This window comes from the organism of the source record quoted next, unplaced genomic scaffold (assembly GCF_019419815.1).
Source record: "Pyrus x bretschneideri cultivar Hongxiangsu unplaced genomic scaffold, Pyrus_bretschneideri_v1 Contig100, whole genome shotgun sequence".
In the NCBI taxonomy this organism is placed as follows: Eukaryota; Viridiplantae; Streptophyta; class Magnoliopsida; order Rosales; family Rosaceae; genus Pyrus; species Pyrus x bretschneideri.
In genome coordinates this window covers 235,054-260,638 of record NW_025999392.1, presented here as the reverse complement: position 1 = coordinate 260,638, position 25,585 = coordinate 235,054, and the positions used below count along the sequence as shown (strand labels likewise).

Sequence of the window (25,585 nt, the reverse complement as noted above, 5' to 3'; positions counted from 1 at the left end):
CATACACAAATCAATGTAACTCACATAGATAAGTAAGTTGAATTCACAACTTATGAAACGCAATTAGAAGTAATCAAATCATATCGCAAGCATAAACATGTATTTCGAATCCCCCCCTAGCCAAGGGGGGGTTTAGTTCCTCATACGTACAAGACAAAGATAAGTAAATTTAATCATTGAATATCAAGGAGAGAAAACACCTAAAAATTCCAACAACTCAAACTTGAATTGTATGAACGTTTAAGCCCTCTTCTCCTCCTCTTTGTTGCGGCACAAGGGTTTGTTGTGAGTTTTGGGGGTTATGGATGGTGTAGAATGATGTGTTTAGGATAGGGATGGATGTAGGGGACTTCAAGGCTTATTTTTGGGCAGAAAATATGAAGAATGGTGAAGTATGGATGTGTTATAGAGAGGGGATGAATTTCTAGCGTGAATGGTGAATGAATGAATATATGTGTTTTAGGAAGTTAATAACATACCTAATTAAGTTTGAATTCAGATTTCCTAGTCTAAATAGAAAAGGTAAGTGAATAAAGTCCAAATAATTTCAGAAAAAAGGGATGCACGAATTTAAACAAATAGGGAATGTCCTTGCCTTGCAAGGAATCAGAAATTAAACCCTTTGCACAACAAGGAAAGGGGATTTAAGGTAAGAAACGAAATTGGTGCAAAAGAAGGAAGGAAAAGTCAATTCCTTGCAAGAAATCAGAAATTAGGACTTTAGGGAAAGTTTTAGAACTAGGAAAGTGAATTAAACTAGGAAATAAGAGTTTGAAATCAGGAAACATAAGGGGAGGTGCGGCATAAAGTTTAGGGAAAGGTAAGGCACCAAACAAGAGGTGTTAGAATAAGGGAAAGGTCCTAACACATGTGAAAAATAGGGAACTTTGCACAAAGAAAGGGAAACCACCTTCTTTGCACGGCAAGGAAGGGAAAATTTGCAAAGAACCTTTGTTTGTTGTCCAAGGGTGCTCGGGAGCCATCTTAAGTGCTAAAACTTAGAGCGTTCTTGATTTAGGAAAGGTCAACCAAAATAGGAAACTTTGGCTTAACTTTCCTACTTCAAGTAGGAATCATTGTGTGATTAGGAATCCTCGTCCAACTAGGAATCCTCATGTGAGTGGGAAACCTCCTTCAATTTGGAAACCATCTCGTAATTGGAATCCTCATCGTAGTAGGAATCCTTGTCATAGTAGGAATCCTTGCGACATCAACTCTTCAATTTCGTCCATTCCTTTTGCTCCAAGCATAAGCTATCCAATTTGTGCCCAAAAGTGCTCCAAAATGCACCTTTTTGCTTCCTTAGCCATATGAACCTAGAAACACACGAAAATGGCATAAAGGACTAAAATAACTAAAGAAACACAACGTAAATGCATGAGAACAAGCCAATTAAGTCGCATAAATATGCTTCTATCACAGCCTAATCCAACAAATCAAGGTCAAGGTAACTAGGGACGCAACAACCAAGGAAACAGGGGTCGAGGAGGTCGACAGCAGGCACATGGTCGTGTCAATCATATCACCTTGCAGGATGCACAGAGTAACCCCGACTTGATTATGGGTACGTTGAATGTTCTTGGTCATTTTACTAGAATATTAATTGACTCAGGTGCTACACATTTAGTTATTTCCCATACGTTTGCTCAAAAGACTCAACCTTACCCCACTCTCATCAATTATGAGTTAAAGTTCTCGATGCCTAGGGGTGAAGTTTGCTATGTTGGTTAGGAGTATCAAGGATGTCTTGTTTTTATCGAAGATGTCGTAATGCCAGCCAATCTTGTTCCTTTGGATATCGTTGACTTTGACGTTATCTTGGGCATGGATTGGTTACGTTACAATCGTGCCAAGTTAGATTATTATCAAAAGATTGTTACTTTTCACCGACCGGGCATGCCTATTGTCATGTTTGTTGGTGAACGTAGTGATCTGAAACATGGAGTTATCTCTACCATAAGGGCAAGGCAGTTGTTAATGAAGAGTTGTCAAGGCTACTTAGCTCATGTAGTGGTGACTGAAAAGACTTCTACTCGTGTGGAAGATGTTCGAGTAGTCAGACACTTTCTAGATGTTTTTCCTGACGATTTACCTAGCTTACCATCAGATCATGAAGTGGAGTTCACCATCGACCTAATCCCAGGTACCGATCCTATTTTTCTAACTCCTTTGTAGACATCGAAATTTCAGTAAAAAAAAAAAAACAAATGTTCACCAATGCATTGAAGTTTTGACGTGTCAAGGCATACATGGCATACGCCACGTGTTGTACAAATTGTACACATGGCGTGTGACTCAACAAAATAGGAAGAAATACCCTTGAAGGATTAAACAAGTTTTTCTTCTCATTTTGGGCAATGACAAGGCAAGTACATTTCAATCCATTGAGGATCAAAACAAGTTTTTCTTCTCATGTTGGGCAATGACAAGGCAAGCACACTTCAATCCATTACGGATCAAAGCAAGTTTTTCTCATTTGGGCAATGACAAAGCATACACATTTCAAGTTTAAAATGGTGTTAAGTGGGAAATTAGGCCATAAGTTACACCACTTCAAGTTTAAAATGGTATTAAGTGGGAAATTAGGCCATAAGTTACACCACTTCAAGTTTAAAATGGTGTTAAGTGGGAAATTAGGCCATAAGTTACACCACTTCAATTTCAATATTGCATTAAGTGGGAAAATTAGGCAATGGTGCTTGGAAAGGAAAAAAATATTTTGTGGTGGTGATTCATTCTCAAAGCCTATAAATAGGCTTCTCCATCAAGGTATCAAGCATCAACCAATTCACAAATACATTTCTCCACACACCAAAACCTTGAAGCCTTAGAGTTCTAAAGCTCTCAAGAAAATCCCGAAGGATCAAGAAAGCACTCTTCGTTCTTCGTCAAATCCTCCTTCAAGATCAAGCCCCAACGGCCCTTGAAAAACTTCCACCAACTCAAGATCAAGCCCCAACGGCCCTTGAAGAAAGTGTTCATCCGTTCATCCTAAGCTCAAGCCCCAACGGCCCTTTGGATCAACAACATCAACAAATCCACACATCCAACCGTTCTTTAAGATCAAGCCCAAAAGCCCTTGAAGAAATCCACACAACCATTATTCAAGATCAAGCCCCAACGGCCCTTGAAGAAAGCGTTCATCATTCATCATCCGTTCATCCTAAGATCAAGCCCCAACGGCCCTTTGGATCAACAACCTCAACAAACCCATACACCCATTCTTCAAGATCAAGCCCAAAAGCCCTTGAAGAAAACCAACTGTTCATTCAAGATCAAGCGTCGACGGCCCTTGAAGAAAACCAACCGTTCTTCAAGATCAAGCCCAAAAGCCCTTGAAGATCCGCTCATCCATCAACATTCAAGATCAAGCCCCGAAGGCCCTTGAAGAAACTTCCATCAACCTTCAAGATCAAAGCCACGAAGGCCCTTGAAGAAACTTACAACTGTTCATCGAAGATCAAGCCTCGACGGCCCTTGGATCAACAAATCTACATCTTACGGAGATAGAATCAGAGGATCAAATTACAAAGAGATCGTAACCCCAAAATCATTAAACACAAAAAATATTACTTTGTACACGTATTCTTGTTTCTTGTTTCAAGGAACTTTCGTGTTCACATCCATATAATATGGCTTATGCGGAGTTAAGGGAATTAAAAACCCATTTGCAAGAACTTGTTGAAAAAGGGTTTATTCAACCGAGCACCTCTCATTGGGGAGCTCTAGTCTTGTTTGTGATGAAGAAAGACGGAATATTGAGGCTATGTATTGATTACAGACAGCTAAATCGGGTGACAATTAAAAACCATTATCCGTTGCCTCGTATCGATGATCTTTTCAATCAGCTTCGTGGTGCTTGTGTTTTCTTAAAAATCGATCTAAGGTCTGGTTATTACAAGCTAAAAATCAGAAGTAAGGAGGTTCCGAAAATAGCCTTCCGAATTCAATATGGTCATTATGAGTTTCTTGTGATGCCATTCGGATTAATTAACGCTCTAGCAGCCTTTATGGACCTGATAAATTGGGTATTTCATCCGTACCTTGATAGGTTGGTAATCGTCTTTATCGACGATATTTTGGTATACTCTAAGAACGAGGCTAACCATGCTAGACATCTACGTCTGGTTCTAAAGAAGCTAAGGGACAATCAATTGTATGCTAAATTTAGTAAGTGTCAATTCTGGCCGGATTAGGTGTCTTTCTTAGGACACGTGATATCATCTCAAGGTATTCTCGTGGATCTCTAGAAAGTAACAGCAGTGTAAAACTGGGAGCAGCCTTAAACTGTCACTGAAGTTCGAAGTTTTCTAGGTCTTGCAGGCTATTATCGATGCTTTGTGAAAGATGTATGAACCATAGCCCTGCCTCTGACGAGGTTAACCAGGAAATGAGTTAATTTTGAATGGAGTGATGATTGTGAATGGAGTTTCCAATAGTTGAAGTACTGTCTTACTCATATGCCTGTTTTGGCACTTCCCGATGACAATGGGAATTTCAAGATCTTATCATCGGAATTTCGAGATCTATAGTGACGCATCTCTGAATGGTTTGGGTTGTGTGTTGATGCAGCATAGAAGAGTGATCCCGTATGCTTCACGACAGTTAAAGCCCCATAAGATGAATTATGTTACTCATGATCTCGAATTGGTAGCTATCATTTTTGCTTTGAAAATTTGGCAGCATTATTTATGGGGAAGCGTGTCAAATTTTCACTGACCATAAAAGCCTCAAGTACATCTTCACTCAGACTTAATCTCCGGCAGTGTAGATGGATGAAGTTGATCAATGATTATGACTGCACTATCGAGTATTACTCTGGTCATGCGAATATTGTATCTAATGCTCTTAGCAGGAAATCTCATGGCCAACTTAATGCTCTTTATGCATGTCGTGTTCCTTTTTTAACTGACCTAAGATCTACTGGAGCGGCTTTAGAAGTAGATCAACATGGAGCTCTACTTGCCTATTTTCAAGTCAGGCCAGTTTTGTTGGATCGTGTTCTTGAGGCCCAGATGAACGACTTAGAATCCCAGGATTTAAAACAAGTGGTGTTGAACGAAAAAAGATGAGATCTTAGGATTCGAAAGCCTGATGGTATGCTTGTGCAAGGCGATTGAATGTGTGTACCAAATGTGGAAAAACTGAAGAAAGAAATTCTCGATGAAGCGCATATTTCGGCTTATGCAATGCATCCCGGAAGTTCTAAGATGTATTATACTATCTGACCTTTCTACTACTGGTCGAGAATGAAAAGAGAAATTGCGGAGTACGTGAGTCATTGTTCAGTCTGCCAACAGGTTAAGGCGGAAAAATGGAAACCATTTGGTTGCTACAGCCACTTCCGATACCCGGTAGAAAAGGGAAGATATCACATTGGATTTCATGTACAAGTTGCCTCGTACGCGAAATGGCTATGACGGTATCTGGGTGATTATAGATTAGCTTACCAAGTCATCGTACTTCTTACCTATTCGTGAGAACTATTCGTTGAGTCGGTTGGCTGAACTTCTCGTCTCCGAGATTGTTAAGTATCATGGTGTTCCGGTTAATATTATATCTGATCGGGACCCCAGATTCACTTTGAAATTCTGGGTAGCTTTTCAAGAAGCTCTGGGATCGAGATTACTCTACAGCACTGCCTATCATCTTCAAACTGATGGGCAGTCAGAGAGAACTATTCAGATGCTTGAAGATACATTGAGATTTTCAATCCTGCAATTCGAAGACGCATGGCACAAGTGCTTGTCATTGATAGAATTTGCCTACAACAATAGTTTTCATTCCAGCATTGATATGTCACCATTTGAAGCGTTGTATGGGAAACTATGTCGTACCCCTTGGTGTTGGTCCGTGGTTGGCGAAAGAGTTTTGGTTGGTCCTGAAATCATAGATGAGATGACACAGAACATTCAGGTGATAAAGGCTAACCTGAAAGTAGCACAAGATTAGCAAAAGAGTATAGCAGACAGACATTCGACCGACAGAGTATACAAGGTTGAAGATTGGGTATTTTTAAAGCTGTCACCGTGGAAAGGTGTTGTACGATTCAGAAAGAAAAGGAAGTTAAGCCCTCGTTACATCGAGCCATACCAGAACACTAAATGAGTTGGTAGAGTTGCTTATCGACTTGATCTACCTATAAAGTTGTCGAGGGTACATAATGTGTTCCACGTGTCCATGCTACGGAGATACGTCTTAGATTTGACTTATGATGAGGTTCCAGTGACTATTCTTAATTGGAAAGATAAAGTTTTCAAGAACAAGACCATTCGTATGGTGAAAGTCTTGTGGAGAAACCACTTAGTTAAGGAAGCCACCTGGGAGATAGAGGAGCGCATCCTAGATTTGTATCCACGTTTGTTCTTTGATTGATTTCCAGTAATGTTGACATTTCGGGGATAAATTTTTCTTAAGGGGGTAGGTTGTGACGACCGGTTCCTAATTTCTTGTGTAATTTCTCGCCGAGTGTGTAAATTGATAGTTATGCCCTTGTTAGCAAAGTGATGTGGACGTGATTATGCAGCTTTAATTTATATTTCTTGTTATCGTAATTAAATTATACTCGACGTTACGAGTATGTGGGCACAAGTTAGGCTCGAATCAAACTTGTAACGAAAAGGTTATGTTTCGTTAAAGTACGTTAACAACGGGTAGAATTGTACACATGTGTGTACTAAATTATCGGTGTTAGAAACACTGTTCTTGATATTTCATGTAATCTGAAAACCCTATCTCTTTTTTTCTTTAAATTCTGTCCCGAGTCCCTCATTTCACTCACCAACCAATCAATAATTTTTCCCTTAATTTCCTCCCCACCAATCAAACTCTCCCTCATTTTCAGAACATAATCAGACACCATCACTTCAAATCTATTCTCAACTAATCAGAGAAGCTATCAGCCTTTCTCTTTCATCTTCTTCCTATCTCTCTCTTTCTCACCCACATCTCCCTCTTCTCTACAACTACAAGGACCTTCATCAAACACTCACATATTGAACTTAAAAATACCACCATCGTGATCTTCTCATCCTCACGAACCCAACCATACAAATCGATCTTGAAGTGGTTGAGTTTTGACTCGCCAGCTCGGAAGGTCCAACTCGATGGATTTTGCTCAGACAAGTTTCAAGCCGAGTTACAAGGTTTTAGGACGTCAGAAAGCTTCTACACAACTTCCTGGAATGCCTAGGCTAAGTTTGGAGTGAAGACAATGTCGAGAAGCACGATTTCAAGAAGTCGAGTTTTAGGCCGAGACTTGCAAGGCTTTTTCAGGCCATTTTCCGTCCATTTTTGGGCTTTTGAAAGGTATAATCTTGTTCTTCTCCTCAAGAGCTTCATTTCCATATAAAGTTGGTCAAAAATGGTTGAGAAATGAAGAAGTAATGCAAGTTTTAAAATTTTCCATAAACCAACCACTTTTTCCAGAATCCGACGAAACCAGACAGTGGCGGACGACGAGGATCACCGGAGAAGACGAAGAATATTCCGTCAAAGTTGACGGAATAATCTAATAGCGTCAAATAACTGCGTTAGGTTCTGTTACTATTTAACAGAATATTCCATCAACTTTGACAGAATATTCCCTATCTTCTGTCAATCTCTGCCAGGCGCGTGCCTACGTGTTGCTGTAGGTTGGGCGGCGCGTGAAGGTGTGTCTGGCCTCTAGCTGGCAAGTGGTTGATATGTGTGGGTCCTTGACTTCAAATAGAACATTTTCGTATATTCAAACCTTCCGTTTGAGCAAGCTATGAGGAGTTTTCCTAGCTTTTTTTTGTATATGTGTTATTTAATTAATTATTATTAGTTGTTTCGCATATAGGGGAGACTTACCCAGAGGACGTTCAAGGACAAGTGAGGCTAGAGGGCTACGATCCATCTACATATCAGTGAGTGAGCATTTTGTTTTCATGTATGTGTTTATGTGCGTGTGTGTGTGTGTGTGTGTGTGTGTGTGTGTGTGTAAACTTCATAGTTTCCACAAATGCCTTTAAATTGATTTATGCATATTATGCCATGATTTATTAAATTTTTAAAAATGTTGTTGTGGTTGAGATTTATATATTGTCATGGCCTATTCATATACATTTTACCTGCTCATCAATGTTGTACTATTGTTAAATGCTAAAATAATCTTATGGGATGCGCAGGTAAGTTCAGGTAAGGTTATTATGTTGACTAGAATTATTGCATCATTATGGCATGCTTATATTCATATAGTCTGCTCATCATTGCTGCACCCCTGGTGTTAGTGCTTGCCCCGGGTCAAGGCCTAGTCCTTCACATGTATGTTCACTTCCCGCACCGCACACTCGCCTTGAATCCAAGTAGGTGCCAATCATGTCATACATGTTGTATTAGGTGAGTTTGACTCATAGGTGACTGCGATTATTGCCAGTTTTCAAGTGATTGTAGTACTAGAGCGTATATTATTACACCCAGTCTTGTCGTACTCGCACTAGGTGACTCTCACTCGTGTGCTAGCATAGATTGATAAGCACCAGGGCCAGTCATACAGGTCGCAATAGGCAACTCTGAGTTGTATGCTAGTATAGATTAATTGAACACCTGATTTTATTTATATTACTGTTAAGATATTGTGGTGTGGCATACTACTGATTTACTATTGATTTACATTTGATTTCATACCTATACATAGTATGATTTTCTAGAAACTATACATGTTTTACAGCGAGAGGTTAGTATGTTCGGAAAATAACTGTGTTTTATAAACCTTTATTTTTGTGCCCACTCACCCTTCTGTTTTTCGTCCCTCCAGGTCCTAGATAGCTGACCTACCCTATGGCGTGAGGGGATTAGTGGCTATTATGACATATTCCTGTTTAAATGTAAGGGACTTTTCCCGATTGTGTACTAAGTACTTAACTAGTTTCAACTGCACTATTTGTTATCTATGCTCTGAATAGTTGTAATTTATGGGTTATACCCACTACTGCGCACTCACTTTATTAGTTTAAATAAGTTCTAGTTTTGGTTTTAATTTATTCACATTTTTTTTACATCATTCACACTTTGGTTACATCACTTTCGGGTGACGGCCAACATGCCTCGACTCCACCCAAGGTGTGTCAAGTTGTTTGGCAAATAATGCAATCATGCACACCGTTTTATGTGAACAAATCTATTTCACTAACTTCATACCTAAGAATGCACCTTTGATAACCCTCTCAGACCTATCCAACCTGATCGAATGACACTTTAAGGCACGTATAATGTTGTCCAATGGTACAAGCCTGACCATTGATGAGGCAATTTATTCTCCACGTTTCGGAATAATGTTGTTAAGTTTCAAGTACATTAGAGATACTAATTACCACGCTGAAACCTATATAGAAAACGAAGTTGAATTTCTATGCACTTCCTACGAATATGGACAAAGGCGTATTCTAGAGAAGATTGAGTGTATCCCGAATGGTCTGTATACTACAACTATACGCCCTATAGAAAGCCACTATGTGGCCGGCCCTACCTCCGAGACTGCGTAGAAAATTACACTTTGGCATAATCGTTGGGACACCCTAGATGAACAACTATGCGCCATATCCTCAAATCATCACACGGGCATCCACTAACCCGAAGTTTAGGTTCGATTCAAGGAATTGCATGTTAAACCTGCTATATGGGAAAGCTTATTATTAAGCCTTATTATGACAAGATTTTTTCGAATCTTCCTATTTTTCTACAAAGGATTCAGGGGAAATTACTGAACCGATTCCCCCTCCCTGCACCATTTAGATAGTTTATGGTTTTGGTTGATGCTTCCACACTTTGGTCACACATGTACCTGTTGTCCATAAGAAACGCTGCATTCTCCAAACTGTTGGCTCAAGTTATCAAGCTCTGGGCTCACCACCCTGATTATCCAATCAAATTTATTCGATTGGATAATGCTGGAGAATTCACATCTAAAACCTTTGATGACTATTGCATGTCAGTTAGGGTTGAAGTTGAACATTTAGTACCCCATGTTCACACCTAGAACGGCCTGGCAGAGGCATTCATTAAGCGCTTATAAATGATTGCTCGATCTTTGGTCATACGTACCATGCTCTCGATCATGGTTTCTGGCCATGCAATATTTTACACAGCCATGTTGGTCCGCCTGAGGCTTGTTACAACCCAACCATAGAGCGCTCTTCAGTTAGATACCGGATACGAACCCGACATATAGCATCTGCGCATTTTTGGTTGTGCAGTCTATATGCCTATTTCATCGCTCTTACGTACAAAAATAGGGCCTCAGCGAAGGATAAGAATCTATGTCGGATATGATTCTCCTTCGATCATTCGTTACTTAGAACCTTTGATAGGCGATATGTTTACCGCTTATTTTGCGGAATGTCACTTATATGAGACAGTCTTCCTGTCGTTAGGGGTAGTTAAGAATGTCAATATTCCTGAACAAACGACGCAAATTATTATGGACGACGCCCACTTTGTCTTATTTAGATCCCTGCACTACTCAGTCTGAAATTGAAATGCAACGCATATTAGATCTTCAGAGTATAGCTTTAAGCATGCCAGATGCTTTCACTGATCTAGTGTGAGTGACAAGATCACACATTCCAGTTGTGAATGTGTCTGCAAAGATGGATGTACCAAATGTACGATGGACTTCCTTCCTGAAGGCCTAGGACGTCACTTTGGCCGATCCACATACATTAGCTGCTAGCCAATCCCTGCCTCTGCACAAAAACGTGACTGGCCATTTGGTTCAACGGATTCACACCTCCAGAAGAGGAAATCCACGACACAGGCTCATCTTGAGCCTACCGTGAGTCCGACTGTCGCCTATTCATTCTATCCAACTCATGAGGAAATTCTAGGTTACAGAAGCGTCCTTGATGAGAAGAATCCACCTCCCGAGAATTAAGAGATTTTGGTCTATTATGCTAGCTTGGATGATGTTTGGTGTAGAAATAAGATTGTCATCAACGATGCATTAGCATATGCAATAGCTACTGAGATCATGTTAAGCGATGACATTGAACCCCATTCCGTTGATGAATGTCGACGTAGAACTGATTAGTCAAACTAGAAATAAGCAATCCAAGTCGAACTTAATTCGCTTGCGAAACTTAAGATGTTTGGACCTATAGCTCCCACTCCTCCACATGTGAAGCCCGTTGGCCACAAGTGGGTTTTCGTTCGGAAATGTAATGAGAAGAACAAAATTGTGCATTACAAAGCTCGTCTTGTTGTGCAAAAGCTTCTTACAATGCCCTAGGATTGACTATGACGAAACTTATTCACTCGTTATGGATGTGATTACTTTTCGCAACCTTATCAGTTTGGTAGTTTCTGAAAAACTGAGTATGCAGCTAATAGATGTAGTAATTGCGTATCTCTATAGGGATCTTAATACGAAAATCTATATGAAATTTCCCGAATGACTTACATTAACTGGATCAAATATTTTCAAACCCCAGAACACGCTCTCAATTATGCTGAGGCATTCATTCTATGGTTTAAAGCAATTTGGAAGAATGTGATTAACCGTCTGAGTGAGTATTTGACTTGTCAGGGATATGTGAACAATGAACTATGCCCTTATGCGTTCATTAAGAAGTCACATTCCAGTTTTTCGATTGTTGTAGTTTATGTCGACAACATGAACCTCATCGGAACTCCTTAAGAGCTCAAGAGAATTGACGTGCATCTTAAGTCAAAATTTGAGATGAAAGATCTAGGAGAGACTCGATACTGTCTCGGTCTCGAGATAGAGCACTGTTTGAATGGAATCTTAGTACATCAATTGAACAACACCCGGAAGGTGTTATGCATCTTTAACGAGGATAAAGCGAACCCTTCGAGTACTCCTATGGTCGTTCGATCGCTAGATGAAAAACGAGATCATTTCCTTCTGAAGAAAGATGATGAAGAGATTTTGGATCTTGAAGTTCCTTATCTAAGTGCGATAAGCATTTTATTATGCTTAGCTCAATGCATTAGACTCAACATCTCCTTCACTGTTAATCTTTTGGCCAGATATAGTAATGCACCAACACGTAGACATTGGATTGGTGTTACAGACATCTTTCGTTACCTTAAGGGTACTACTGATATGAATTTGTTCTATCCTTACGGATCCTCGAGTGATGCCGTACCCCTTTATCTCAAGTTAATTCTCGCCTTGTTGGTTATATTGACGCATGATATTTATCTGATCCGCACAAGGTGCATTCTCAAATAGGTTATGTCTTTACGGTTTCAGGCACCACAATCTCGTGGAGGTCAATTAAACAGACCTTAGTTGCCACTTCGTCTAGCCATGCTAAAATTCTCGCCTTACACGAAGCAACTCGAGAATGCTTCTGGTTGACAGCAGTTGTGGGCCATATTCGAAGCTCCTACAATCTTTACCTCATCATTAATGTCTTGATGACAATCTACGAAGACAACGCAACATGCATCAAACAACTCAAGAAGGGTTACATCAAAGGAGACATGACCAAGCACATTGTGTTGAAGTTCTTATTCTCACATCAACAGCAACAGCATCAGAAGATTGAAGTCATGCAAATCCATTCACAAGACAATTTGGCTTACCTCTTCACCAAATCACTATCGAATGCGATGTTTCAGAAGCTTGTTCAAGGAATAGGTATGCATTAACTTTCTGCGTTGTAACATTTTTAGTTCTCTTTGGAATTATGTCAAACTCAGGGGGAGTACCCTGAAGTATACTTCCTTGATCTTAATGTACTCGTTTCCCTACGATTAGAAGCATATTTTCCTTTGGGTTTTTGTTACCTAACGAGGTTTTGATGAGGCACCCATCTTAGGTTGATCATATCTCTGATGACGTCCAGTAGACGTTTCATTTGATTTTGCATTTCTCACGCATTTTTCCTTAGACTATGGATTTTGTCCTTACTCGGGTTTTTGCCATAGCCATTGGTTTTTTTTGTAAGACTTAGTTCCATATGCAAGTTCCTACCCTATTTGAAACTAGCGTGTTTCCTGAATTAGTGCCGACAAGTCGACTTCCTCAACTCTACATAATGCCAAATCTACTTGAGTATTTACACACTCAAGGGGGAGTGTTATAAACTTTGTATTTAAGTATGATTGTGTAAATCCTATATTAGATTTTATTCTAGTTATTCCCTATTAGGACTTGTATTCCTTGGAGTAGAAGGATTATTCCCTCCCTTATTACTATAAATAAAGGCATTGCGTAGGGGGAATAACACATCATCTATACAACCCTACAAACACATCTCTCTCTACACACTCTCTCTCTGCCGTGCCCTCTCTCTCCCTTGTCAGTTAAATATAGACCGCAACAAAGTTAAGGTTTGTATGCCAAGCATATTGTACATTTAGATTTAGGGCCTGTTTGATGGGTTAGATGAGATTGGGCCCTAGGGATGTGATTGGATTTGCATGGATGAGTTACATAACTCATGTGTATGGTTGTGTTACATAACACATCATATTTTCCCTTATTTTGGATTTGTAGCCAATCCAATCCGTGTTACAATTTTTTTCACCAAACATTAGATGGGCTATAAGTCCAATTTAATTGGATATAACTTATCTCATCCTGCCCACCAAACATGACTTTAATTGATAAGATATTGATTGTTGTGGTGAAACGCTAGCTAGATAGAAAATTGTTATGCTTGGGAACTTGGGATCATACGCTTCAGACAAAATAAATTGGAAAACCAAATCCTATGGATCGAGTCAGTCTTAATTTTAGTAAAATCTGTTATATTAGAAGAGCATGATCCTATGCAACAATGCCAAATATAAAAAATTATTAGTTCATTTTTACTGGTGAAATTTATTGGTTTATTGATAATTCATTCATTCTTTAGAATCTAATGTATAGGTGTTAGTCTTTGAACTTGGCATTAAATTTGAATCACACAACCGAATTAATTTTATTTGATTAAAATAATATATATATATATATATAGGAAATTGTTATTGGCACTCCAAAAATCTCATTTTGTACTCCAAATTTTCTATAATTAGAAAAAAAAAAAAAAAAAAACACTTGTAAAGAGTGTAAAATGAGATTTGTGGAGCACTAATAACAGTTCTCAATATATATAGTTTAACATACTATGCTATAAAACTAAGAGAAATGAGGATAGGCTAAATGGCCTAGCAAAAATGGCAGCAGGCGGTTCTCACATTGATTGATCTTGGCCAGTGGCGGCAGGCGGTTCTCATAGCTGGCCTTTTTACTTTTATGCTGTGTTTTTACTCGGCTTTTCTTCGGCATGAGTAGTCAATTTTAGCAGGATTGTTGTTTCAATTACAAATTAAAGACGAATAATTTCAAACATATTGTTTTTGGAAGCCAATTGCAATTTGAATACATTTTTATCGGAATTAAGCTGAGTATGAGATGATAGATTTAGTAAACAACGAGGAAATCTATTTGATGAATTTTAGTCGCATCTTTTCACATAATGGTTGGCAAAATCCAGATTGATGGTGGTATGTTCGCCATTGGACGTTCAATGCTTGAGTTTTCCAAGTTGAAGGCACTCATATGAAGAGGCCCTTGAGGTTCTTCATTTCGATGACCTGCCCAGTCGCTTCCGTTTCATCTCTTCCGTAGTTGCTTCTGACTGGAGACAACTATGAAAGAGATGAGATGACCATCTTAGTCTCACACGTAAAGCTCACGTGCAGGTTACTAACGGAGGAACAACGAAAGTTTCAATTTTGGGTATCAAGCCTAACACATTTCACCATAATGGTTTAAATTCGAATTTTATTTACCACAAATGCTATCTTCTGAATACTTTGTGACCACACATACTATTTATCCAATTGGGCCTAATAATTATATCATGTTAACGTACCACCCAATAATTACCAGTAACCCTTATTCAACCTTAATAAAACATTGGTATCCTCCCCATCATGACTTTAAACTGGAATCTACTCCAACCCCACTCGTGATGGAATCCTTTCCAGTTGGTCACAAAGCCACAATCCATTGCCTTAGAGTTGGACCCCGCATATCTAATCCAAAACCCAAACAAAATTCTAGCTTTCCAACCATGAAACCAATTGTCAAAAAAACAACAAAGTCATAATCCAACACCTTTCTCTCCTCCAACATACTCACGTTTAATTCTATTTGTTATTTTTGTTTGATTTATTCAACCAAATGACAAAAAAAAAAGAGGAATATGTGTGGAATGCACAAAATGGTGTGCAAAATCAGCTTCCAAGTTAAAACCCTCAAATTTCTATTAAATCTGATCGTCAAGCTGAAAACAATATATAGGAATCAGTGACTTTCAAGCGTCTAAAATAGATAGGAATAAGCCCTACAACCGGAGGACTCGCCTAAACCCGGATATATTTAACGCATATAACAGTGCATTATTAGTTTCAAATACCGTCACACTGACCCACCCTGTGGCTCAAATAGGAATAAGCTATACACTCTCCTATGGTTGGAGCTCAGATTGCTTCAATATTTCTGGACAGGTCCTCTCGATAAAGAGTTTGGTCCATTTTAAACTAGGGATGAAGATTCAAACTCAAGACATTTTCCAAATATCAGTAAAGGAAGTTGCACAACTAGACTAAGAGAAACATCTCTTCCAAAAATGCATAAATCATAGCCACTGATAGATTCAGAAATGTTCAAAATATCAGATACATTTCCTCATAGGTGAAAACAAATGGACAAAGATACAGCTCCTGACCACAAATTTTAGTTCAACCTGGTTTGGACATCACCTTGCAACGTAACCTGAACATGAGTTTTCAATGACATGCTGTTCTCAAAAGCTTAACTTACTCTGATGTGAAAGAAAGAATGTGTGCAAGTACTGATATTGTACGAATCATGGATGAATATGTAATATAAAATCGATAATAGCAATGTAATTCTCATTTATAAAAAACAGAAAAACAGAAAAACAGAAAATCAAAGCTCAGTTTCCGAATAAAGACGACAAAATTGCCAAAACACCAATCACAACTATGATATTTAGAAAATAGTTAGACTGCAGAGGCTTATCTGGGCTTCCACCGATAGCTTGATATTCTGCTCGAATCTTCTGCTTCATATTATCTGACAGCTCTGTCTGCAATTCACATAGGTAATACTATTGAATTTATTCCGTCTTCTTCATTTAAGACTCCCAACTATTACATTTGATTATTCAAAATAGCTTCATCTTGTATTATTAAAACAGATGGCACAAGTAAGCATGACACTTGCTTTTTACTCCTGCAGAAAACCATATGAATGAAGAACATGAAAATTTTGCACGCAAAAAGTTTTCCTAGAGTTGTCATCAATCCTCACAGATGCAAGGGATTTGCTAAATTATTGACAAAAAGAATTTTGATTAAGAGTTGTGAGTTTTCCGTGTGTACAACCTTGCCAGATGAGTATTTGGCTGCCACGAACTTTTCTGGTACAGGCTGTGAAGGACCATCATCGATCACAATACCCTGATCATCAAATTTAATAGAGTCTAAGGTTAACAGGCCAAACAACGGCGAACCATTTCTTTTCTTCACAAAAACCGAAGTAGGAATCAAGTTTTCATTAGTTAACATTAATCATTCACTGGGAATGGATAATCCCTAACAGAAACAACAAAGATATTGAAGGCTAGCAAACCTCTGGTGGATCAAATTTAGCTCCCAGGTTGCTGAGTTTAGCATGAGCTTCAGCATAATCCTTGAAGAAGGCTTCTTGGTCTTCGGTATATTTCTCAGCATACACCTGCATATCATGTAACTCTCAATGTAACAAAGGATACTCATCGAACAGAATCATTCTCAATTTTGTTTTGTTTTACCTTGAATGCTGGATCTTCAAAAATAGCAGCATCGGTTGGCAACACCAGTAGATCTTCATCTCTCTTTTCCTTGATATCCTGTATAGAACAGCCGCTGAGTGAGTAAAGGAAAACCTTGTACAATTCCCACCAACCTCCAATTGGAGTGTGAGAAGTCACATGCAAATAAGGATACTATTCAAATACCTTGAAGTAGGAATTGTCAAACTTCAACCATTGTGCTGTCCAAGACTGTCCTCCTGGTGCCCCTGGCCCATCTTTCTGCCATGAAAATAATGCTAGTTTACTTTCTAGTTATTGTAGCAATACTTATCATTCATTACTGTGTTTATCGTAGCTGCTGCAATATATAACCACGTGGGTAAAGATAACATAATAACATCCTACAAAAACCTTAATCAACTCTGTATGCTCATAATCTGGTTGTCCTAAAATTTCAAAACCTGATTGAGGAAACGGAATGAAAAATATCTTACTCAAGGCACTTCAACAGAACCATTTTCTGTTAGAGTGGCTTAATTGAATACGAGATTCAGATTCAATACCGTGTACTTTGTCTCTGGCTTGCCCCAACCACTGCGATCAGGTCTTGACCTCCCCAAAGTATGTGCCCCAGACAATGCAACTATTTCCTACAGATCAAACAAGTTCATTAGTAAACATCATCAAAGAGGTTCAGCATGCGCCTTGTATTGTCCAGAAACTAAGTATACAGTACTTAAAAGTCACCTTGTCATTCAACCCCATTCGGTAGAAAACCTGACGCAGATGATCAGCAGGCGAAGGAGGGCCAGCATCTAAAAAAGCCAAGACAAGTATTTCAAAACGAATAAAGAGCAAAAAGGAATACTGTTTTCACCGAAACAATTCCAAACTCCATGTTTGTCATCAAAACCATTTAGAAAAATATACATGCTTTACTAACCAGGAAGCCTCCCTTCTTCTGGGCACTGCTCGGGTCCCGAGACATCAACCCTCCCATACTTCATTGGTATCTTCGGCCCCCCTGCCTCCTGAAGAAGGAAACGATCTCAATCAGTGAAATGAACTTGTTATAAATTTACAAAACTTACTCATACAAATGTTAGAGGAAGACTAAGAATCACCTCCACAGCAGTAGCACTGGCCAATTGGAACAAGTCCGCGTATGAGACGCCAGGGTACTTGTCTTTTATAGGCTGAACGAGCTTCAATGCATTCACAAGACCTAAAATCGTGAAACGAACGCTCATCATAATTGACATTCGGGCGACAATCTAATTTATTCTAAACTAAACTACAGGAAGCGAGATTCCAACTTGGATAGCCAACTTGATTACGCTCGGGTCTGCACAAAGATTACAAACTTACTTGAACAATAATTAGCAACTGGGTATATCAATTACCTGCATTCGCAGCATGCTTGAGCTCAATCTCAAACCTCAAGCTTCCATTTGCCCCACCTCTTTGCGGCCACTCCTCTATGTTCTTATTGTAAGTTCCAGCATCGTGCCATCCCAACCGAACCTGTACAAAAAGAAGAAAAGTTCTTCACTTTAGCTTAACACTTCCCGACGATTTCAGAAAACGAAAACGTACGGATCGGGGTTAGGGAGATACGAGTATTGGGTGGCTGAAAGTGGTCTTGAGAAGCTCTTTGATGTCCTCTCTGGCGAGCTTTAGCTGCTCCGGGTCGGAAGCCTGGCATTTGGGGGCGGCGGCTCGGCTGTACGGTCGGGCAACCGCGTGAGGCAACAAGCGGGGTTTGGGGTTGAGGAAGAGTTGGGAAACGAGGGGAGCGGAGCCGAGGGGCTTGAGTGAGGAGGAGGAGGAGTGGGAGAGGGAGGTTCTGGCGGAGGAGGAGGGAACAAGGCGAGAAGTGATGGAGGCGCCGCCGAATGTGACGGAGGACATGCCGGGAATTGAAGCGTGGGAATGCGAGGAGAGCGGTGGCGAAGTTGGGAGAGAGAGAGGGTGCGGCATTTTCGGATGACAGCTTAATCGCTGCCTCTCCTTTGGATTTGGAAAATGGACAGATGGCTGTTGGGTGTCCCAATGAGTCACTTTGATTTGATTTGACCACGCGCCCGTTGGCGCAAACGGTCGATTGGCTCTTTGATTTTATCTGTCCTCATGCTCCGAGTCGTTGGGTTGGTGGGTAGGACTACTTTCTCCTTTAAAAGAAATAAAAAATTAGATGAAAAGTGAGAGTCGAACTTTTATTTTAAAAGTTATTTTATCGATGCAATTAGATATGGCATTTGTGTCGTTTTCATGACATACTCAATATCTTAACGGGTCGTATCGTATAATACCCGTTAAAGTAAACGGGTAATATGAGTCGATCCAAAATTGACCCATTAATATTATTAGGTAGTTTAACATAACCCGTTACCCGTAAAAATAAAATATTTTGCATCAATAAATTGACACACCCTGACTGAGATCAGGACATGCTGGGCGTCACGTGGAAGTGACGTAACCATGTGCACAGTGCGGAAGCTAATAAAATAATAATAAAAGTACGAATAAATAAAAACCAGCTATACACAACGCAAGAACATACATGTGCAAGCGTAAGTGTGAAAACAAAGTTCAGAGTACGAAGACCTAATGCAATCCGGGAGAAACAACGCTACAAAAACACACCCAAAGGTGGTCCTACACTGGTGATAATCTGTCAGATATGCCGGGGAAATCCTCTGGGGAGCCACCAAAGTGCTAGCCAACTAGAACCTGGAGGGGCGCAAAACAGAAAGTGTGAGTAGGCAAAAACAAAGTTTTTCAAAAACCATTTCATAAACAAAGTTCTAACCCCTCGCCGTAAAACCTGTATACTTCCCAGAAAAATAGGATATATACATATATATAAATCATGCTCGGAAATATGCCATGTCAAAGGTCTCTAAATAGAATGCAAGTGCTCAGGAAATGTCAAATCAATGCCATGTAATCTGTCAGCCGGAGTCACCTAATGTGACCTGTACGGCTGAATCTAGAGCTCAAATCTCCAACTTACTAACTATACCTGCACACGAGTCGGAACCACCTAGAGTGGTCTGTACGATAGGACTGGGTGTATAATAAGTACGCTCAAGTGCTACGATCACATGAAGGCTGGGCGAATAATCGCGGGTCACCTACGAGTCGGAACCACCTAAAGTGGTCTGTACGACAGGATTGTGCACCTAACTTGGATCCAAGATGAGCGTGTGGTGCGGGAGGTGAACATCACGTGAAAGACTGTGCCCAACTTTGGGCGGGAGCACTAACACCGGGGGTACAGGTTATGAGCTCTCTATGCATCTCAAATCACTACTGAACATAAACATAAACCATACTCACCTGGCACTTACCTGTGCGCCCGCAGCACCAACATACAAACATATATATGCTACTAATAATACATAAACAAACGGCAAACATAATGCATGGCATATAAATGTATAAACGTTTCCATTCACTTTCTGGGAAAAACGTAAGTATATAGGTATATACGGAAAACCAAAAGCCCACTCATTGGTATGTAGAAGGGTCATAACCCCCTTGCCTCGAGTGACTGCGCTCGTCCTCGGGATAGGTCTCACCTATATGCGAAATAACTATAAAAACGTTAATTTTAAAACACATAACCAACATCACGAAATAACTTCTCATACAATGCTCAAATGGGGTGTATGAATACACCAACGTGATCTACTCAACCTCAGGAACATCCCCATATTTTTAGAAAAATTTTCCAACGCCGCACGCGCCCCCACGTGCCGCCCACGCGCAGGCACATGCCTGGCACACTGACGGCGTCAGTTAATGCCGTCAAGAATATTCCGTTAAATCTAACTGATGCCGTTAACGCCGTTAGGAATATTCTGTCCAAACTGACGGAATATTCCGTCATCTTCTCCGGCCAAACTTTGGCACCGTCGTCGGCGCCAGAAAACCAGGAAAACTTTAAAACCTTGTATCTTCTTCATTTTTCAACCAAATTTCACAAAATTGGTACCAAAATGAAGCTTACAACAAGGGGAACAAATCCATACCACTTTCAAGCACTAAAACCCACGGAATCTCGCCGGGAAAACACCACCAACTCCGGCCAAGCTTGTAACTCACGATCCCGACGTCCAAAACCTTCAAACGAACCACCCTGAGCCTCCTAAGAACCTCACCAAGCTTCCTACAAGCTTGAAATTCCCCAAAACACAAGAATTAACGTGTGCATGAACAGTGACCAAATCGGGGTATCCCGAGTTCGACGTGAAAACGAAGGTATCCTTACCTGAAATAGGTATGGTTGAACTCCTACAGACCTCACGAGTACGAATATGTAATTTGTTTCCTCGATCTGTGAAGGTTTCAATGATTTTTGGGTGTGTCCGTACATATGGGGATAGAAATGGGAGAGAGAGAGAGAGGGAAAGGGACAGGGATACGAGACAGGGAAAAAGGTGAGGGGGTGTGAGAGAGTGTGTGTGGTCCAAAACTAGCCAAACAAAATCTAAAAACAACCACACAACGAAACAAACATGATAGAGGCAAAATCGTCATTTCACCCCTACGGTACGAAAAGTCTGGGACGGGCTATCACATAAATAATGAAAATGAAAAACATAATTTGATCCAAGAAAATGGAAAACATAATACTAAATTAGTCTTTCACATTTTGCAGACTTGTACATTAATGATTATGAATTTTATTTATTTTAAACTCCCTTAAAAATACTATTCATGAAGGTTTGTGTGATTTTAAAAATTCAAACGACGATGTAATCATCTTCAAAGTGTAAAAGATGCGACCACGAGCATTTGCATATTTTTTTTTCACATTTTTCGCAATTGTAAATTAATTATTATAATTTTTTATGTATTTGGTATTTTTAAATTACTTGATATTTTTATTTTCATTGTGTTTTATAATTTTTTAATCTCATCCTTTTCCTATAGTATATTATAAAAATAATAAGCTGTTGCAGCCATATTTAGAATATGAATGTGATTGTGTAAATCCTAGGGAATCTGGGAAAGTATTATATATTCCTAGTAGGATTAGATTACCTATTAAATGTTGTAATCCTAAAGGTTTTACCCTTTCTACTACCATAAATAAAGGCACAATGGGGTGAATCAAACATACCTCACAATTAAATCAATCTCTCTTCTCTCTCAATATTGCCGAACCCCTCTCTCTCTCTAAACCCTTGATCGATCAATCAAATAGGCTTACAACACGTTATCAGCACGCTCTTGCCAGAAGCTGAGGAATTGATGCATCGTAGGAAAAGGCTATCATCCACCACATTCAAAGGCTTATTCGTTTTATGTTAATCATGTACGCTTAAAATAAAGGAAGATATTTGAAACATCCACAAAGCATGAAAACATTCCCCATGATGCATAAACCCCCTATGTTTATATTTTCCTTCCGATATATGTATATTGTATATGTTCATATATTTTTCAATATATATATATATTTGTTTCATGCATCACACAATCAAATTTTTATGTGAAATTTGTGAGTCAAATTATATAAAATAAATTAGAAGCATATTTAGGGTTTCCTAAACCCTAAGGGTTTTTTTTTTTTTTTTTGAAAAAAAAGGGGAAATTGGACATTGGATGGCACAACCCCTGCGGCACAACATCAGTAGCAGCCCTCTGGGCTTTGCTGCACCTACTTGGACCCCTAGGCCTTCGGCTTAATTGATTAGAATAGGCATATAGCCCTGGTTTTATCACTGAGGAGGCATGCAGCCTTCATGGATCCAGACCAAACCCACGGCAAGCTTTGCTTACTGGGTCATTGTCCCGCACGCATCCAGGCCCGCAGACCTGCTCTCTCTGGTGCTAGCCCACTCGATTGGGCTTTGTTTCCTTGCAGCTCGTAGCACAGGAAGCCAACCTATGCGGTTGGGCTCCCATTCGAACCCACACTCTAGCCCATAGGGCTGGGTTTTGTTCCCCTGTGCATCACCCACAAGGCCAACACCTACTGGGCCCTATCTCGTGCACCCCCTTCAGCCCAAACTGAAACCCAGATGCGGTTAGGGCTTCTCCTTCACCTATGTGGCCTGCTGCCCACCCCCGAGGTCTTTTAGGCCTTGCCTTATACTTAAGGCACCCAAACCCATGCCACTTAACCCACGACACGGATGCGTGATTTATGCGCACACAAATTAAACCCTCTTTTTGTCAATTGTAGTGAAGTGTATAAGTAGGGATCGTTCTGGACCGGGGATTAGGAGGGATTGTTAATCACTTGGATTTGACTTAAAAACGTAAAAACACAATATAGAACACTATTTAATGCTCGAAGAATGCAAAACTAAAAATAAGAAAGATTAAGACTAAGACTTCAACGAAATAGGGGGGAATTGGATTTGGACGAATTTAAACTAAAATGGATACTTGGAAACAAAACAAATTGTAAATATGGATTTGACGGAAATGAATGGATGGGAAGCTAGCTAAGGGGTTCATCGCCACACATGTTATACTTGCATACAAAACGATTTCTAATTACTTTTCAATAAACCATGAATTCTCAACGCTCCGGGTTAATTAGGTCCGCTTAAATTAACCGTCAAGTTTTCCTTAAGTTAATGAATTGGATGATTGCATACGACAACCCAAAGCATTCCTCACAAGTTCCCTACATGAATTGCATAATAGAGATACAAGCAAGAATCATTAAGCATCATGAAAACTATAAGTGTTGACGAGGCATTCGTTACTATGATTGCATGAAACTTATGCCAAGAATTTGTTTAACGCGATTGTTTATAAGCAACCTCCACTACTTGTGAATATAAGTTCGTAACTATTACGTGAAACTCACTTATATTCTAGCTTCAAATTCATGCATGAAAATTAAGCGTTCATTCTTAATAAACATACATAAATAGGTTATCAATCAAATAGTTAAACAAATTGAATTCACAACTTATGAAATGTAATTAGAAGTAATCAAATCATATTGCAAGCATAAACATATATTTCGAATCACCCCCTAGCTAAAGGGGGTTTAGTTCCTCATACGTACAAAACAAAGAGAATTGAAATTAAACATTGAAATCAAAGAAACGCCTAAACATTCCAACAACTCAAACGTGAATTGTATGAATGTTTAGGCACTCTTCTCTTCCTCTTTATTGTAGCATAAGGTCTAAGGATAGTTGGTTGGGGGAATGGAAGTGTGGAAAGGAGTGAGGAGTGATGGAAATGGAAGATGGTTTTTGGATTCTAAGGGAGACTCACGGCTAGGAGAAGGAAATGGAAGTGTTTGTGGTGTGTTGGGTTGTGAATGAGATGATGAATGAATGAATGAATGCTAGGGTATTTATAGGAGTAGTGGAGGGAACATATGGCTGTTTGTTTAAGGTGTTAGTGTGGAGGAATGATGGAAAAACAGCTAGGACAACATGTGAAAGCTGGAATTGCACAAGGGGAGCAAAGGGAACCCACGTCATGGATGTTTTGGTGCATGTGTTGCTGATTTGTTTGTTGGGGAAGCATGTGTTTGCATGTGAATGTTGTTTGTGTGAAGTGTGTGTGAATGCATGTGAATTAAAGAATGAATGGTGGCTGAAATGATGAAGTAGGAAGGTGGAAATGCATGTGAAATGTAAAGGGAAAAGCTGGAAATGCTAAAGGAGTGCACGGCATTGAGTTGTTTTGTGTTAGTTTTGGGGTTGTGATGCATGTGTTGAATGATTAAAGGGACATGTGGGGTGTATATGTGGCTGAAATGATGAAGTAAGAAGGTGGAAATGCATGTGTTGAATGATGGAAAGGGATTGGGAATGCACGGCACAAAGGATGGGCTGTTTGTTGGTGTGTTGTGTGATTTGTTTTGTGAATGAATGGGGTGTAAAGGTGGCTGCACGTGGAAGAATGTTGGATGATGGGATAATGAGTGTATGAATGAATGAGAGGGGGATGAATTAGGAGTGGGAAGCTGGAAAGTTGAAGGAGATACACGGCACAAGATTTTCAGGATGCATGTGTGTGTGAATGGTGGTGAAAATGCATGTGATGAAGAATGAATAAAGAAATGCATGTAGGGTTAGCTAGGTTGGCTTTGTTTGGATGCATGTGTTGGCTCAATTATATTGTTGGGAAGGCATGTGGATTAGGTAGAATGTAGGTGGGTTATAATGATGAATGCATGTGTTTGCAAGGAGGAAAGGTGCAGAAAATGGAAACACATTGCACGGCAATGTGTTTTGGGTGCATGTGTGTGAATGTTTGGCTTAATGATTAAGGGGGAAAGCTTGGAAAGCATGTGGCTAGGTAATGTGAGTGAATGATGTGCATGTGTGTGAATGCATATGGAATTAAGAAGAGTATGGAAGTGAATAAATCATAATAGGGCTAGTTTAAAGGGCTAGGGTTTAAGTACATAGAATGGGCCTAAAATAGGTTGGTTTGCATGGCATAATATGTTTGATTGGGCTAGAGGTTTTCCATGGCTCAAAGGATTTGTTTGATTGGGCTAGGCCCTTTGTTTGATGTCCCCAAAGAGCATACAAGGCTTCAATTTCGTCCATCCTCTTTGCTCCATGATTAAGCTATCCAATCCATGCCCAAAAGTGCCCCAAATAGCCTCAAAATGCATTTTCTTGCTCCCTAAGCCCTTAGAACCTGAAAACACACAAAAGAAGCATAAAGGACTAAAATAACTAGAGAAACATAACGTAAATGCACGAGAACAAGCCATTTAAGTCGCATGAATATGCTCCTATCAGGCACCAAGCCCAATATTATTTTGGGGCTATATTTTCAATCCA

At 39.7% G+C, this 25,585-nt stretch overlaps 1 protein-coding gene across 2 annotated transcripts; it reads right to left on the bottom strand.

Moving 5' to 3' along the window:
- Window positions 1-15,839: 15,839 nt before the first annotated feature.
- On the bottom strand, window positions 15,840-18,843 carry LOC103929006 (probable L-ascorbate peroxidase 6, chloroplastic/mitochondrial). Of its 2 annotated transcripts, none has more exons than XM_009338149.2 (11): window positions 18,417-18,843; window positions 18,203-18,323; window positions 17,924-18,024; window positions 17,743-17,830; window positions 17,547-17,614; window positions 17,363-17,449; window positions 17,004-17,078; window positions 16,818-16,895; window positions 16,637-16,741; window positions 16,390-16,464; window positions 15,840-16,091 (listed from the first exon to the last, which is right to left on the bottom strand). In XM_009338149.2, the coding sequence occupies exons 1-11, from the start codon at window positions 18,777-18,779 to the stop codon at window positions 15,939-15,941; spliced, it is 1,314 nt and encodes a 437-aa protein (XP_009336424.1). In that variant the 5' UTR covers window positions 18,780-18,843; the 3' UTR covers window positions 15,840-15,938. The 2 variants fall into 2 exon arrangements, with proteins under 2 accessions (XP_009336424.1, XP_009336425.1); XM_009338150.2 differs by having other exon boundaries at window positions 15,840-16,237; window positions 18,417-18,841.
- Between the last annotated feature and the right edge of the window lie 6,742 nt (window positions 18,844-25,585).

Bases quoted from the DNA above. Each gene is read 5' to 3' on its own strand.
- LOC103929006 (XM_009338149.2), bottom strand. From the start codon at position 18,779: ATGCCGCACCCTCTCTCTCTCCCAACTTCGCCACCGCTCTCCTCGCAT. The intron at 18,025-18,202 runs GTAATTGATATA...TCACGATTTTAG, and splicing joins CAAGCATGCTGCGAATGCAG to GTCTTGTGAATGCATTGAAG. The intron at 16,092-16,389 runs GTTGTACACACG...TGTGAATTGCAG, and splicing joins CCAAATACTCATCTGGCAAG to ACAGAGCTGTCAGATAATAT.